We start from the raw sequence: 15,206 nt of genomic DNA, 5'->3' as shown, positions 1-15,206 counted from the left end.
GAGCCCTCCGTCCAGGGCCTCTTCGAGGTTAGGCTCAGTGCCGGCCAGGCCACCGCCGCCCCCAGCCACGGCGACTAGGTTGTGCTCCAGGCCCAAATCAGTGCCGGCCAGGGGGTGGATGTCGTCGACTAGGCCGCGCCCGCCCATGGGGCGCCAGCAGGTGGAATGGAGATCGGCCAGAGGAAGGGGAGATGGCGGTGCTAGCGGAGGCAGAGGTGTCGCGAGGGAGGGGGCGGCGGCGGAACAGGAGGCGTCGCGAGGTCTCGCGAGGGAGGGTTTTTTTTTCCTCCTCGAAGCGGTATGTGTAACTAGTGGTATTAGTGGGTAATTTTCATCCAACTCTAAGAGAAGGTATGAAACTAATTTTTTGGGAGCACCCTTTGAGGAGTTCCAGAAAAATCTTGGAGTTGCCCCCAGATCCACCTTTTTTCTGAAGTTGGTATAGTTGGAGCTGGAGGTATTTGGCAAGATGATTTTGGAGCGGAGATACAAAACCTGGAGCGGAGCACACCCTAACAGCCACGATCGGAGCTCTTTCGTAAACGTTTCCGATCATATTTTTGAAACACCAATCGCGGTCAATAATCGCGGTCAATAATCGCGATCCGATCTAGGGGTCCATTTGTAAAAATCGAGATGATATATTTCATACAGCCCTTGGTTTGGACAGCGGTTATTAACCGCGATTCAAATTAGAGGTTATTTTATAAATATCGGATCAAATATTTTCATAAAACTCCCGTTTTGGATCGCGATCAACAATTAGGGGTCCGTTTGTAAAATCCCGAACATGTGTATTTGCACAAAGACCCCTCCCTGGTTTAGACGGCTCCGTCTCCGGCCCCGGCGGCGGCCGCGCCGCCACCGTCCGCCCCATGTTCCGTTCCCTCCGGAAGTGCAAAGCCCCGTCCTTAGCTCAGGACCTGCTTTACCATAAGATCTTCACTTCTCTTCTCTGCTGCGGCATTGAAGCCACGGGCCACGGCCAAGCGCCCGCTGCGGCTGTCGGTGCGGACCCAGCTGGCGGGGCTCACGGCGGCCACAGTCGCCGTGGAGAGCAGCGACAGCACGGTCAACCGCGGCCTCTACAGCGTCACCCACCGCTTCCTGAGCGTGCGCCCGAACCCATGTCCTGACAAATCTGGGGTCCGCTCCTACGACATCACCATCGACGCCTCCACAATGAAGCTATCGGCAATGAAGAGGATGTTGTGGACCGTTGCGACGAAGCATGCTATCGCTTCTGCACCAAGCACGTTGACACTGCCGCCACCACCACCACCGTTGTTTCTTCAGCAAGCGCATAAAAGGGAATTTCACGTTGAAGCCAAGGCCAACTTGTTCTTGGTGTTTGCATTTCTCTTTCTCTTTTTGAGAAAATGGCAAAAAATAGTTTAAATAATTGGATATCATATCCATGTAAGTGTAACATGTGCCACCTTTCCTTGTTTGTATCTCTATGTTCTAATAAGGCAGACGCTCTCAGAAGTGTCTATCTCGAGTTACGTACTACCCCCTCCGTTTCAAATTGCAGGTCGTTTTAGTTTTTTTAGTTCATAGATATTATTATGTATTAGATATAGTGTATGTTTAAGTGCATAGTAATATCTATAAACATAGAAAAGTCAAAAACGCCCTGCAATTTGAAACGGAGGGAATAGTAACTTTAGGTAATAAATCAGTGTTGTTGTGTGTTGCTACCAATCTCTACTACTTTCCTCCATCAAACAAAGAGTGTGATCGCAAGTGTACCATGTGCTCAGCAGTCAGCTCCGCCCTCGGTAAAAACATGCTGATTTGTGAATAGTTAGGGCACAATCACAATTGCACTTTAAAATATAGGGGTAAGAATACCAAAAAATCTTAGTCTTACTAGTAACTGCAATAATTTTGTTCGTTTCAAAATTCTAATGATCGTTGCCAGATACTATAATATAAGAGAAATTATCAAATTTACTTTTGAAGGTACATTTTGGGGTCAAAGGAATACTAGTATAGCAAAATAAGTCAAAAGTACGGCACTGGAAATGAGGCATGCATTCATTCCAAGGCTCAAAATCAGCACCATTTCTACCGTGGACTGTGGTCACAAGTTCCAGCTTTTGGGGTTAACTTTGACTTGAATTGTGACTGTTGGGGAAGGACTTCTTGCCCATATATAAATAAGAGCTTCCGATTACCTTTGGTTCACGGGGTTTTGGCCACTGAGCTTGAGCCCCTTGCAGCGCCGCAGCAGTAACTTTCTTCTCCCAGGTCCCCTGTTCTGTTTTCCATTTAGCCATATGCTTTTTCTTCATCTGCATCTATACACAAAACCTCTTGTATCAGTTTTACTTCGATTTTTTTTTCCCTGCATATGGTATGCTAAACAACATATTTTAGTACTCCGGTGTTGAGAAAATATATGTGCTATGTTGCATGTAATGTAACCATGTACAGCGCGTCCATTTATTGAATCTGCATTTGATGACAGAGGGCGAGGTTGCCGGAGGGACAAGTCCTGTCACTGTTATAAATTATAGATGTGTAGATCATCCGGATGGAATGATGAAGTATCTCTTTAGTCAGGCCAACTCCAATCGCAAGCATGGCACTGTAAGCTCTTCATCACGAGTTCAGTTAATTACTTTTGTGCCTAAATGCTTTTCTGTGAGCAATTTTATTACCACTAGCTTATACGTGCTTGAGTACTAGGAGTGCGGAGATGAGCATTTGATTAGCACTTAGATAAGTTTGAGCTGAGGCGGTCCTTGTCAGAACATATATGATATATGTATGTGAAAGATGCACTAGGATTCTAGGCATTTATAGTGGGGAAACATACTTTCTTGGTTTTTTTATTGTTTATTCATTTAATTAGTGTTGCTCTAGTAGATTATGAAGTATACTTCTCAGTGTATCATGTGTTCAATTATCTCAACCGTGATACATCTTCATATTGTAGTGATACCATTGACAATCTATCATTCCATATTATTTGATTTTTTTACAAATTTGGTGCTTCAAAATTTGATATGAATGGATGACTTATAAGGGTTGGTAGGTTTACTAATGCATTGCATGAATGCAGGAAGTGCATAAAAAGTCGACATCATTTCATATTATCTGTTGTTCTCTATTCTTAATTGAAGCTGCCTGCTCAATTTACAATTTAGACTCGGGATAAATACGTTTCTCTACTTTTGTGGCAGACTATCATTCAAATATTTGGTTCGTGCTGTTGCTATAAAGACTCTTCCTGTGCTCCCACTAAAAATGATATAATGGTTCAAGATGAAAGCGCAAACTCTGTTGATACTTCAAGTGCTTCTAGTGATCATGCCACTCAATCTTCTACAAATGAAACAGCTGCTTCACCATCTTCATCTGAGGAATCAGGTTAAATTGTTGCATTATTTGGAATTCTGCTTCATATTTGTCTTACAGTTGCTCATGCCAGTGAAGTTATTTGCAGAAGATAATCCATCTGAGTATCAATCTTCCCAGTTGGGTCATAGTGAGACTTTCTCCAAGCTTTGGATCTTAGCACATAAGTCTGACCTCACTCCAGAACAAGTGGAGAAAATAGGTGATCTCGTCAAGAATATCCAGCCCCAGTTTCCTGTCCTTGTGGTTCAAATGAAGAAGAGCAGTGCCAAACATCAGAATCCTTGTCTGGTAAGTGTCTCGGTCCTTTTTGTACAGTAATTACCATGCCATTCATAGTTTCGTACATACAAAGTGCCTCCAAAAATATTCTAGAGTAAATGAAAATATGTTCAAGATCTCTTGAACCTTTTGAAAGATTTCCCTTGTCAGTAGTTCATAATCATTATCTGTTAGCAGCATAAACCATTGAGTCATTTCTGTTTTAACTTGAAAGTTTGCTAGGCAAGCCTTCTGTTTTTTTAGAGAAGGGAATATATATTAATATCCCAGCCGCTGCATCAACCAATGCATATAGCCGTTCCTTATTAAAAGTTTATACCAAAAATAAGCCTTCTGTTTTAACTTTATATATTTTTTCTATCTCATCTGCTATTAGGTCATTTCTAAGGGTTATGCAGTCGAATCCTTTCCACAAAAATCCCAAACGATCACGCTTAAGCGCCCAGGATGCAAGAAGAAGTGGCATCCCAGGCAACATATTAGGCCAACAAATGTGGATACATCCTGTGTGGGCAATGGAAAAACTTCATTCGCGATAACAGATTAAAGAAAAATGATATTTGCATTTTTCAACCAATCAAGGGTGAGAGTTTCAGAGTGATTGTCCATCTGCTTGGCAAAGCTAGCAATCATTCCGGTGGTGGGCGTCCTCGTGGCTCAAACAATGGTAGTGCGAGGAAACTATATTCAGCAGCACATGTTCATAAGAATTCAAGCAGCAGTATGACCACTTAACTCTATTAGAATCCAACACACTGCATATTTGTCATACTTTGCTCTGCTTGATAAAGTGAAATCCTTTTTCAGGAGATAAATTGCCATTGTTGAACCATCATGGGCATCAAGATGCAAAAGATACTTGCGCTTCAGATGATCCAGGGGGACCTTCTCACCCTCCTTCCTTCGTGGTACTACGCCGTACCAGTTTAACTCCTGCTCAGGAGAAGACAGTGGACGAGAAAGTTAAGGCCATCCAGAGTGTTGTGCCAATTTTTGTGGCAAACATGAGCATGGAAATTGTTGGTGATAATGGCACCTTTTCCCTTGTAAGTTTCCATGTATCCTTCTGACGTGCTCTATTATCACTTGCCAGCAGTACTTTGCTCTTGCTTCTAAAATGTGTTAAATCAGAAGCCAGTCCGGTATGATTTTGCATATTGTTCAACTTTCCCTCCCACCTGGGGTTTTAATCATACTACCAATTATAGTGAATTAGTGCTGTCTTAGCCTTTAATTATTTTTTTAAAAACACACAGTAGCATGTAGTGCATGTTATCAACAATCTATAAGTTGCATGTGTTGAAAGTGATTTATTTGGAAAGGCTCGTACTCTGAATCAACATGTGGTACCACAAATCCCTGCATAACCTAATCAGCTGATCCTCACTCATTGGTTCAATTCTTCCTTCCTCATCATATGTCTCTACTATCTTTAAGTTATCCCAAACGACTTGTGGGATAGGTGAAGAAGCCTCAGGCAACAACAATGGAGCATCGGTATTGCTCCCAATGGCAACCTCTGAATCATGCCTGCTCCCAACAATTAGGAAATCATGAACACGTAATTGATTGATTCATAAGTGTTAATAATTGACACATAAAAGATGATAGCAATACCGTCTAGATGAATCCGTTGGATCAAGTTCCATTCCATCGGCCTGGATCGTCTCAATTTGATCCCTGAAATAATGATAGTAGTAATATAATCATAAATCTGCTGATAATCACTAATCGCCATCAGTACCCCTTATGACGTCCAAACTTTCAAACAAGGGTCATGCTAATTGACCGGTTAGACTGCTAGGATCAAAATTCACTACTGAAAAGAAAACCAGTGACTATCAAGCATCAATATTTGTTCGAGAAATATAAACAGTGTAAGGAGTGATGCTCCTGCACCACCAAAAACAAACAATATATATACTGTCATATTGAAATGTAAAAAAAAAGATAAATAAATATTACATCGGATGAACAAAAGAGACATCTACTAGTACACGCAATTGCCTAGACCACCTGGGATGCTTCCACCGATCTACTAGCACACGTGATCTGTGCAAGCAGAGAGATAAGCCTTTTCTTTTATTTGAAAGATAAAATTTGCAACAAGGTTCGATTCTGGTATTGTTACCGAGCAGGTGCAGGCGGCGGCGGATGCGGAAGGTATGCGGCTGACGAGGCAGCGGAGCTCGAAAGATGGCGGCCGGCTGGGATCGCCGGACTTCGAGCTGCTGGAACAGCATCTTGCCTCGCGACAGATTTCCCCGGACTCGGCGCGCGTCTTCCTCACGATGGCATCCAAGATCGGAATGGCGGCGCCCGAAAGACCTGGGCAGCGATTAATTTGCCCAACCGAGCGTAACAGGTAACAAAAGGGCAATTTGGTCATTGCACTAGCCTGTCAGACGGAAAATAAAAAATAAAATGACTAAATAATGCAAAATGTCAAGAAAATCAAGGTGTTCACGTTTTGGGTGTCAATGTTACGAAGTCCATCTTTGGAGTGTCAATTTTGCGAAACCACGTGTTTAGGGTGTCAAAAATACAAATTTCTCGCCAGGCAAGGCACCTGATGAGGTGGAAAGACCGTCTTTGGAAGAGAGTAATCTCTCTCTTTTGGATGCATTATGAAAATATAGTTCTATCCTAAACTTGAAAGATAGCCCTTCGATTCCTAATCTTAGGAAGAATCCTAAGAAGACTTATCTTCCCTACATAAAAAGGAAGGAACCCATAAAAATCAGGTTACACCAAGTGTCTCCATGGTGGGGGATATAGAGACCCACCCCTATCCTATGGAAACTGACGGGGTAAATCCCATCTAGCTTATACCGCCGGCTACATGGTTGAGCTCTCCGGTAAGGTAACAGGCACTATGGGGGACCTACCGTGGAGAGGAAAAATCTTATTACAAATCCTGGTACCTCCAGACCGATACACACCCATCTTCGTGTAGTAATATCGCCTTTTCTCTGTAACAAGCCGGCAAGCAGCCATAGTCTTTTGAAGGCACTTAGCAGCTACAGGCTTAGGCCATACGGTGTCCTGTCAAACATACCAAGGGAGGAAAGAAGTTTTTCCTTTACATAAGTTAATCAATAAGTTTTATTGCCCTACGGCACAGATTGATACATTCTACAGTTTTTTCATTACAGGTCCAGTTCCTTAACTACGTCCTCCGCGGCTTGTAAATATTGCTTGGCCAGCTCCGGGAAGTTACCAGCATCAAAGTCCTCGGCAACGCTCGTTCCGACGCGCTTCACGGCCAGCCGAGGGAAGTGCGTCTTCAGAAGCGCCATGATATTCTTGGCGCACTCCACGGCGGTCTTCTTCATCAAGGCTTTTAGCTGACTTGGCGCATTCTTCGACTCGGCCACAAACCAAGCTAAGTTATATATTCATTTAAATATTTTACAACTTTCGTATATATCCAGACGCCTCAATTCTCCTATGTCTCCGTAAATTTCGCCGACCACCCTGGTCACACCTCTGACTGCTTATACAGCTTGGTTCGTCCACAACACGGGCAGTCGGGGGTTGCGCCCTATGAGTGCCCAGCGCACGCTCTTCGCTTTTCCACACATTTCTGACTACTTTTGCGGCTTGCCCCTCTCTCTTAACGGTTGCTAAAGTACTTGGGTAGCACATACTTTAATCCGTGAAACCTCGACTAATCTTGTGATGCCCCGTCTACAAGCTCGAGATCCACTCTCAGCAGACTGTCGACTAAGCAAGGCTAGGTGCTTAAACGTAACAGGCTAACTACATGAGGAAATTACATGGCCCACAAGAGTAGGACACGCAAGGATTTACTTTTACACAGATAAAACTCCAAGTTATTCAATTACTAAATGCTCTACATTATACTAGATAATCTTTATATTATCCTTTTACAGCTCCGAAACTACTCGGTGTGCCTCCCGTTGCCTGGCCAACTTCTCTGGCTCGAGGTGGTAGGCGACTTGAAGTGCTCCCAACAGTTTAATTCACTGATTTAGTTCTTCTTGTCTTTGTTATGGAGTACATACTGTAGATCTCGACAGTTAGAGAGAAAATGTGGAACCCTACAGCGAGGGCAAATGTTGTAGCATGACATGTTTGTAACTTAATCATAGCTATGTTATTTGCTAGATCATCCAAGAATATGTTTAGTGGCTGCCGATTGTTGAAATTTTTGCTCTGTTTTAATTCCCTTTTAGCATTCAGCTATGCTAGTGTCAATTCAATCTCTGCTATCAGTTCCTTTGTCTGCAGGGAGAATATCAGTCAGTCTTCAAAATGCTATTAAACAGCAGCAGCAGCAGCAGCAGCAGCAGTATTTGAGAGAAGGCGGCCAGACCGGCGGTGCACGGCGGATCGATCCTCGTGCTAAATTCAATTAGCTAAGCATCAAAATAATCTCCCTCCCTATGTCATCGGGTTTGTGGTACGGTGCCACGTTTCCTGTACCCGAACGTCGTTCCCGTACCAGAAACATGGTACAATTTCATCCCCTCGTTAAAATCTCTCTTGAGTAACGCCCTCCTGCTAGTGAACTTGATAGATTTCTTCGATATTATGGAACGTGCCACATTAGCACGATCTACTTTATTGTGGTTGGGTTGTATGGTGTTCTGTGACCCGAAGGAGATGTACAAGACGGACGACGGCGGCTGCGAGTCCAGCCACCGCAGAACGCCGCCGCCGCCGGTCTCCGACGAGGCGTCGCCGCGGACGAGAGGGCCGACGGGCCAGATCAGGACCTTGCCGTCGAGGGTGCGGCGCATCATGACGAGCCCCGTGGGCTCCAACTCCTCCACGGTGTTGGCGAGCACCGCGCCCGTGCGGTACCCGTGCCGTATCATCCGCAGGTAGAACGCCGTCCACCGGTCGCTCAGGTCGCCGCGGAGCAGGAACGCCGGCGAGAGCTGCGACCGGTGGAGCTCCACGTCCGGGTGCTCCGGCAGGCGGAGTGCTTCTGCAGCTCGTCCAGCTCCCAGTCTTAGGGGCTAGGCACCACAAACGACTCGGCGTGCTTCCTGCCACCCGGCCGACCTCCCAAGCTCAGGGGCTGGGAGCGGGAGGCAACTTGGAGTGCTTCCGCAGCTCGTCCGGCTTTCAGGCTTGGGGCTGGACGCCACAAATGACTTAGTGTGCCTTCGTGGCTCCACCAGTCCTTGCACTTGGGGGCTGAGCGCCTACTTCAGGTCGGCGTGCCTCCACGGCTCCATCAATCCTTACGCTCAGGGGGCTGGGCTCCTATTTCAGGTCGGCGTGCCTCCGTGGCCCCACCAGTCCTCGTGCTCGGGGGGCTGGGTGCCTACTTTAGGTCGGCGTGCCTTCGCGGATCCGCTAGTCCTCGTGCTCGGTGACTGGGCGCCTATTTCAGGTCGGCGTGCTTCTACGGCTCCGCCAGTCCTTGCGCTCGGGGGCTGGGGGCTATATTTGGATCCTTTTTATGACGGAAACAATACACCGAATGAACATCTAGTCGATTTTTGTAAACAACTGATACTCCTTGTAAAGTCGAACCGGGTGCTCTAATTCTTGTTAAATTAGTTTTCAAAAAAAAATCTTGTTAAATTTATACGAGAATCCGTGGGGTGCAGCTTGCAAGAAGGCCTTGCAGACATTTTCACCCTTAACCCCTATTCCCTAGACCGTGTGATGTAGACAAGAGAAGTAGTACCACAAGCAGGGAGCAGAGACAGCAGTCAGGCCGCGAGGAGGAAAGGAAGAATCGCTCTCCATTACTAGGTTGCATCTCCTACCCTATGCACCAATTCCATGCCATCGTTTTCCACTGGGATCTCCATTAATCAGTATGGCTTGCTGCAACAATGCCTCTTTTTTTTTGTTCTTGGGCTGGAGATCCTTCTAAAACCCATTCGTCTTCAGCTCTTAGTGTTTTTCCCGCACTTATTTTCCTTTTAGGATTTAGCTGCCACCGCGTCTTCGCTGTTATTTTTGAGTGAATACGGATGCATATGTCTGAAATTTTGGCCCCCACTTGGCCACTTATTTACGAGCGTCTAGCAGCGTAATATCTGTTTAAAGCATGATTTTTTCTTAGTAGAGCCGGTTGGATTTCGGGAAGAGAGATAGGATGCGGCGTGAGGCCGCCGGCCTGCGAGTAGAGAGCTCGACTCGGGGGTTGAGCGGAGGGGATGCATTCAACTAATTCTTACTAGGATAATATGTTTCTTGATAAGTTACTTATTACAAAGAAGAAAATCAGAAAAGTTGCATTTCACATAATCAGTAATGGTCAGAATTGGTTGCGGAGATGGCATCGTGAGGCCATCGAGTTACCAGCATTCTTTAGCAAAGCTGCATACCGATGGAAGAGGCACTCTAAGGCTTCATATATCGCTCGCATCGATCAAATATTCACTTCTTACCAGGATTTGCATCTGCAAATAGTCAGAATTGCGAATAACATCTTCTTCATGGTTCTTGGCACCAGATTTCACTGTGAATTATCTTTGCTTTGCAGGTCTTCTCAAGACATGGGTAGCAGCTGTCGCAGATGCAAATTGCGGGCTGAAAATGCTTACAAGAATCTAGACGATCATCAAAAATACTTCTTGATGCTTATGAAGGGTGACTTTCAACAAGCAATGGTAATTCTTACTTATGCTTCCTTGTGTTTTATGGAATGTTTAGCGGTAATGTTTTCCTTGTATAATGGAATAATACTCCATTTCATACTGATGATTGAAACAAAGTCAGTCGAGAAGAGTAAATATCCACATAATACTCCATTTCATGCTGATGTTTAGCATAATCTTTGTTGATCTGCACTAAATATCCACCCATTTCAGAGTGGAATTATTAAGTAACCCCATTTCCTTTGGTTTGCTTCAAAATGAACTCACCACAAACACTACTGATCATCACTACACTTTGTTCATATTTAGAATGCCCTTTATGTTTCATTGTTTGATGAATAACTATCCTTTTAACCATGTACTTTGTTTAATAATTATTTTTCCAGACCATCCCAGGTGAATTGGTGGAACGTTTCAGGTGTGAGATCCTGACACAGATCACACTAAGAACATGTAATAGTTGTGCCCTCAAGTGGTCCCCCCTTAGTCTCCTCGCCTATTCATCGTGCTGATGTGCTTCCCCCGGAGTCTACTTCTCTGGAATGTTCTACTGATTTTTCTGTGAAGCCACCGGTGACACATGTCTATACTCGTAGAGTTCGGCCTTCTGATGTGCCATCTTCTTCTGATGTGCCATCTTTTATTGTGCCCTCTTCGTCTGATATGCCTTCTTCTCCTACTGAGGCTTCTCTTTCAGAGGATTCACCTCCTGAGCAGCTTCTTCGTCGTAGTCATCATCTTCGTAGGCGTCCTGATTGTTATTCTCCTTCTACTTATGCTGCCACTATTCTTTCAGAGCCATCCTCTTATCGTGATGCTCTTCCTCATCCGGAATGGCAACACGCTATGGCTGAGGAGATTGCCGCTCTTGAGCGCACTCACACGTGGGACCTTGTTCCTCGTCCTGCCAATGTGCGCCCTATTACATGCAAGTGGGTGTATAAGGTGAAGACTCGCTCTGATGGCTCTCTTGAGCGCTATAAAGCTCGTCTTGTTGCTCGTGGTTTTCAGCAGGAGCATGGTCATGACTATGACGAGACTTTTGCTCCAGTGGTCACACTGTTCGCACCCTTCTTGTTGTGGCCTTTGTTCATGGGTGGTCCGTCTCTCAGCTTGATGTTAAGAATGCCTTCCTTAATGGTGAGCTGCGTGAGGAGGTCTATATGCAGCCGCCGCCTGGGTATTTTGTTCCTGAGGGTATGGTTTGTCGTCTTCTCGCTCACTTTATGGGCTAAAACAAGCTCCTCGTGCTTGGTTTCAGCGTTTTGCCTCCGTGGTCACTGCTGCTGGGTTTTCTGCCAGTGCGCATGATCCTGCCCTGTTTGTACATACTTCACCTCGAGGTCGGACTCTTCTCCTCCTTTATGTCGATGATATGATCATTACTGGAGATGATTCTCAGTATATTGCCTTTGTCAAGGCCTGTCTCAATGAGACGTTTCTTATGTCTGATCTTGGTCCTCTTAGTTTCTTTCTTGGGATTGAGTTTTCTTCTATGCCCGAAGGCTTCTATCTGTCTCAAGAAAAGTATATTCAGGACCTTCTTGATCGGGCTTCTCTTACTGATCATCGGACTGTTGAGACTCCCATGGAACTTAATGTTCATCTTCGCGCCACTGATGATGAGCCCCTTGAGGATCCCACTCGTTATCGTCATATCGTTGGGAGTCTTGTTTATCTTGGTGTTACTCGTCCTGATATCTCTCATGCTGTGCATATTCTGAGTCAGTTTGTTTCAGCTCCTTCTCATCTTCATTATAGTCATCTTCTTCGCGTCTTACGTTATCTTCGTGGGACTATTTCACGCCGTCTATTCTTTCCACGCTCTAGTTCCTTACATCTCACGGCTTATTGTGATGCTACATGGGCTAGTGATCCTTCTGATCGTCGGTCTCTTTCTGCCTATTGTGTTTTTCTTGGTGGTTCCCTTATTGCTTGGAAGACTAAGAAGCAGGTAGCAGTTTCTCGTTCGAGTGCTGAGGCTGAGTTGCGTGCTATGGCATTTGTGACGGCAGAGGTGCCTTGGTTACGGTGGTTGCTTGAGGATTTTGGTGTTTCCGTTTCTGTGCCGACTCCTCTTTTGTCTGACAGTACAGGAGCTATCAGTATTGCTCGTGATCCAGTGAAACATGAGCTTACTAAGCATATTGGTGTGAATATTTCTTATACACGTTCACAGGTTCATGATGGGGTTATTGCTCTTCAGTATGTGCCCCGAATTGCAGCTGGCTGATTTCTTTACCAAGGCACAGACACGTATTCAGCATAGATTTTTCCTTTCCAAACTCAGTGTTCTTGACCCACCATGAGTTTGAGGGGGGGTGTTAGATGTATATGTACTGTTGGTGATTTACCTTTTCTATTAGGAGGTTTTTTTGTATATTTTCCCCTTCTTGTACCTGTATATATATGGGCCTAGAGCCCCTGTTATGAATATAAGTGCTATTCCTAACAATAGTAACTGTTCAACTGTTGAAGTTGCCAAGTGCCCAGATAAAATAGTCATTTCAGCAGGATGGGCAGCATTTGTCGATACCTATGACCTGCATTTGCATGGATCTGTGCTGTTCAGATACGGTGAAAACTCAGAGTTTTATGTCGTAATCTTTGATCAATTTGGCTGTGAGGAAGTATTATCTGTTCTTGAAGACTATTCTCATCTGCCTCCTCATGACCCAGAAAGGTGCATTGATGCTACTGAAGCTGTGAAATGTTGTGAAAGTTGCAAAAAAGTGGATGAATATAAATACTATAATTTGGGTAATGAGGAAAAGTATTTCTTGGTTTTTATGGAGGGTGATTTTCAACATGAGATGGTAAGCCATGGTTCATATCAATGCAAACTTTTGTACCTTACAAATGTCCACTACCTCTGAAGCATTGAGTGAACTCGATTCTATGGTTGTAGATTACTTCAGGCACATTAAGTGCTGTGGTCCTCTGCGATACTTCTCTAACTTTTTTGTGTTTATTTGGCATCTAAATCATAGTAAACAGCACAATATGTTGGTTTTCCGAGTGTCTCCCTAGGCTCACAGTTGAAACTGGTGAAATACACATTTTCATTGGTTTGTTCTATAGTCAAAGATTAAATACACATTGTATCTTTATCCTTTAAATTTTATTTTTCTGGCCTGAAAATGTTTTTTGCTTACACAAGATATTTTCAAAAGAAAAGAACTGTGTTTCTGAACCATGACTTTGTCGGGTTATTCTTTCTGCAGACTGTCCCGGTAGGATTTGTAAAAAGTTTCAAGGGGGAGTTTCGAGGGGAGATCAAATTAGAAACACGCAACGGAGAAAGCTATTGTGTTGGAGTTGTCAAGCAACCAGATAAAGTATCCTTTTCAGCAGGATGGGGAGTATTTGTTAAAACCTATGATCTACACACGGATGACTCCTGTTATTCAAATACAATGGAAATTCTCGGTTTAATGTCATAATATTATCACGAGTTGGATATGAGAAAGCAACATCTGTTGTTGTGAACGATGAATCTGTGCCTCTTCGTGTACAAAAAAGTAGCAGAGATGATATTGAATATGTGAATCCACCTTATGATCATCCTGAATCTGAAACCATGCAAATGAGATCACCACAAAGGGAAGGACACACACCACTTCAAACGGATAGCACAACTCAGGGTATCAAGATTATGCTGCATCTTGATGTCCAAAGAACCTGCAGAGATGATATTGAATCTGTGACTCCTGCTCATGAGCATGCTCGAACTAAAACCATGCAAATGCGATCACTGCCATGGGAAAGACAGACATCACTTCAAAGGGATAGCATAACTCAGGATAACAAGACCATGCCACATCTTGATGTCCAAAGAACAAGAAGAGATGATATTGAATATGTGAATCCTGCTCATGACCATCCTGAAACCATGCCAATGCGATCAACACCAAGGGAAAGACAGACATTTATGCAAGGGGATAGCACAGTTCAGGGAAACAAGACCAATCCCATTGTTCCAGCCGCTTATCTGAACTCATCAGGTTGTAAATCTTGATTCAAGATAGATAATTTCTCACCACATCTGATACTATTTTCTTTCTTTGCACAGGAAATTTCTGATACTGTTTTCTTTCTTTGCACAGGGAATCATTTGCTATCAGATAATAATGGTCTTCAGTTACGTGATCAGCATCCTTATGTCATTTCGCGAAAGACTCGTCTAATTGAAAATGAAAAGAAGAAAATTTTAGAGAGGGTCCGATGCATAAATTCTGGCACGCCCATCTTGGCGACTGTGATATGCAAGTCCAACATTCATGGAAGCTTTCTTTCCTGAAAGCGTGTTCTGTTTAATTGTTTTCCTGAAAGCGTGTTCTGTTTAATTGTTTTCCTGAAAGCGTGTTCTGTTTAATTGTTTTTCTTCAACGAACTCACAATTTGGAATTGTGTAAATTTGCATTCCTATGATATTAACACTTATAATTCAGTGAAGCTTAGAATATTCTTTTTTCAGAGTTAGGAAGCAGCAACATGTTATTCACTTAATCCTTCGTATTTGTTTGGCCATTGTCTGACATTTCTGCTTCGAATCTATGCCTAGAATTTTCCGAAACAATATATTGTGAGACATCTTGGTCGGAAGGAGCGTACAATCTTCCTTCAGCGAGATAGCCAAAGGTATCAAGCAAAATTAAACATTGGTGCTGTGGCGAAGCTCTCACAAGGTGGTTGGCGACGCTTTGTGAAGGCGAACGGCATTGAGGTGGGAGATATCTGCCTGTTTGAACTGTTGAAGGACGGGGAGACGTGCACGATGAACGTCCATATCATCCGGTCGTATGAGGTTGCTGACTGATGAGTTTCTATTTGTTGAGTATATGAGCACTGATCAAGTGAAGTACTTAGGTTGCCATGGCTTTTGGATGGTCCTTCCGTTGACTGTTACCATAGTTGACGCCACAGCATATTTTCGTCTGATGGAGCATGTTCTGAAGCTGTTCTGGT

The 15,206-nt window shown here is 44.1% G+C and overlaps 2 protein-coding genes across 2 annotated transcripts; one reads left to right on the top strand and one right to left on the bottom strand.

Moving 5' to 3' along the window:
• Positions 1–7,854: 7,854 nt before the first annotated feature.
• Positions 7,855–10,006, bottom strand: LOC111258429 (crocetin glucosyltransferase 3-like). Its single transcript, XM_022829665.1, has 3 exons — positions 9,940–10,006; positions 8,079–8,605; positions 7,855–7,896 (listed from the first exon to the last, which is right to left on the bottom strand). The coding sequence occupies exons 1-3, from the start codon at positions 10,004–10,006 to the stop codon at positions 7,855–7,857; spliced, it is 636 nt and encodes a 211-aa protein (XP_022685400.1).
• A 1,078-nt stretch (positions 10,007–11,084) lies between these two features.
• LOC106804512 (uncharacterized mitochondrial protein AtMg00810-like) lies at positions 11,085–12,471 on the top strand. Its single transcript, XM_014805787.1, has 3 exons — positions 11,085–11,291; positions 11,351–11,440; positions 11,500–12,471. Exons 1-3 carry the CDS (start codon positions 11,085–11,087, stop codon positions 12,469–12,471), a joined length of 1,269 nt encoding a protein of 422 aa, XP_014661273.1.
• The last annotated feature ends 2,735 nt before the right edge of the window (positions 12,472–15,206 follow it).

Source organism: Setaria italica, chromosome IX (assembly GCF_000263155.2).
Source record: "Setaria italica strain Yugu1 chromosome IX, Setaria_italica_v2.0, whole genome shotgun sequence".
In the NCBI taxonomy this organism is placed as follows: Eukaryota; Viridiplantae; Streptophyta; class Magnoliopsida; order Poales; family Poaceae; genus Setaria; species Setaria italica.
This window is presented reverse-complemented; position numbering and strand designations above follow the sequence as displayed.

Coding starts and splice junctions, on each gene's coding strand:
- LOC111258429 (XM_022829665.1), bottom strand. CDS start 10,006: ATGCGAGCGATATATGAAGCCTTAGAGTGCCTCTTCCATCGGTATGCA. Junction 8,606..9,939: donor AGCTTTGCTAAAGAATGCTG/GTAACTCGATGG, acceptor GACGAGCTGCAG/AAGCACTCCGCCTGCCGGAG. Junction 7,897..8,078: donor GGTACAGGAAACGTGGCACC/GTACCACAAACC, acceptor TTCTCCCTGCAG/ACAAAGGAACTGATAGCAGA.
- LOC106804512 (XM_014805787.1), top strand. CDS start 11,085: ATGGCTGAGGAGATTGCCGCTCTTGAGCGCACTCACACGTGGGACCTT. Junction 11,292..11,350: donor ACGAGACTTTTGCTCCAGTG/GTCACACTGTTC, acceptor TCCGTCTCTCAG/CTTGATGTTAAGAATGCCTT. Junction 11,441..11,499: donor ATTTTGTTCCTGAGGGTATG/GTTTGTCGTCTT, acceptor GCTTGGTTTCAG/CGTTTTGCCTCCGTGGTCAC.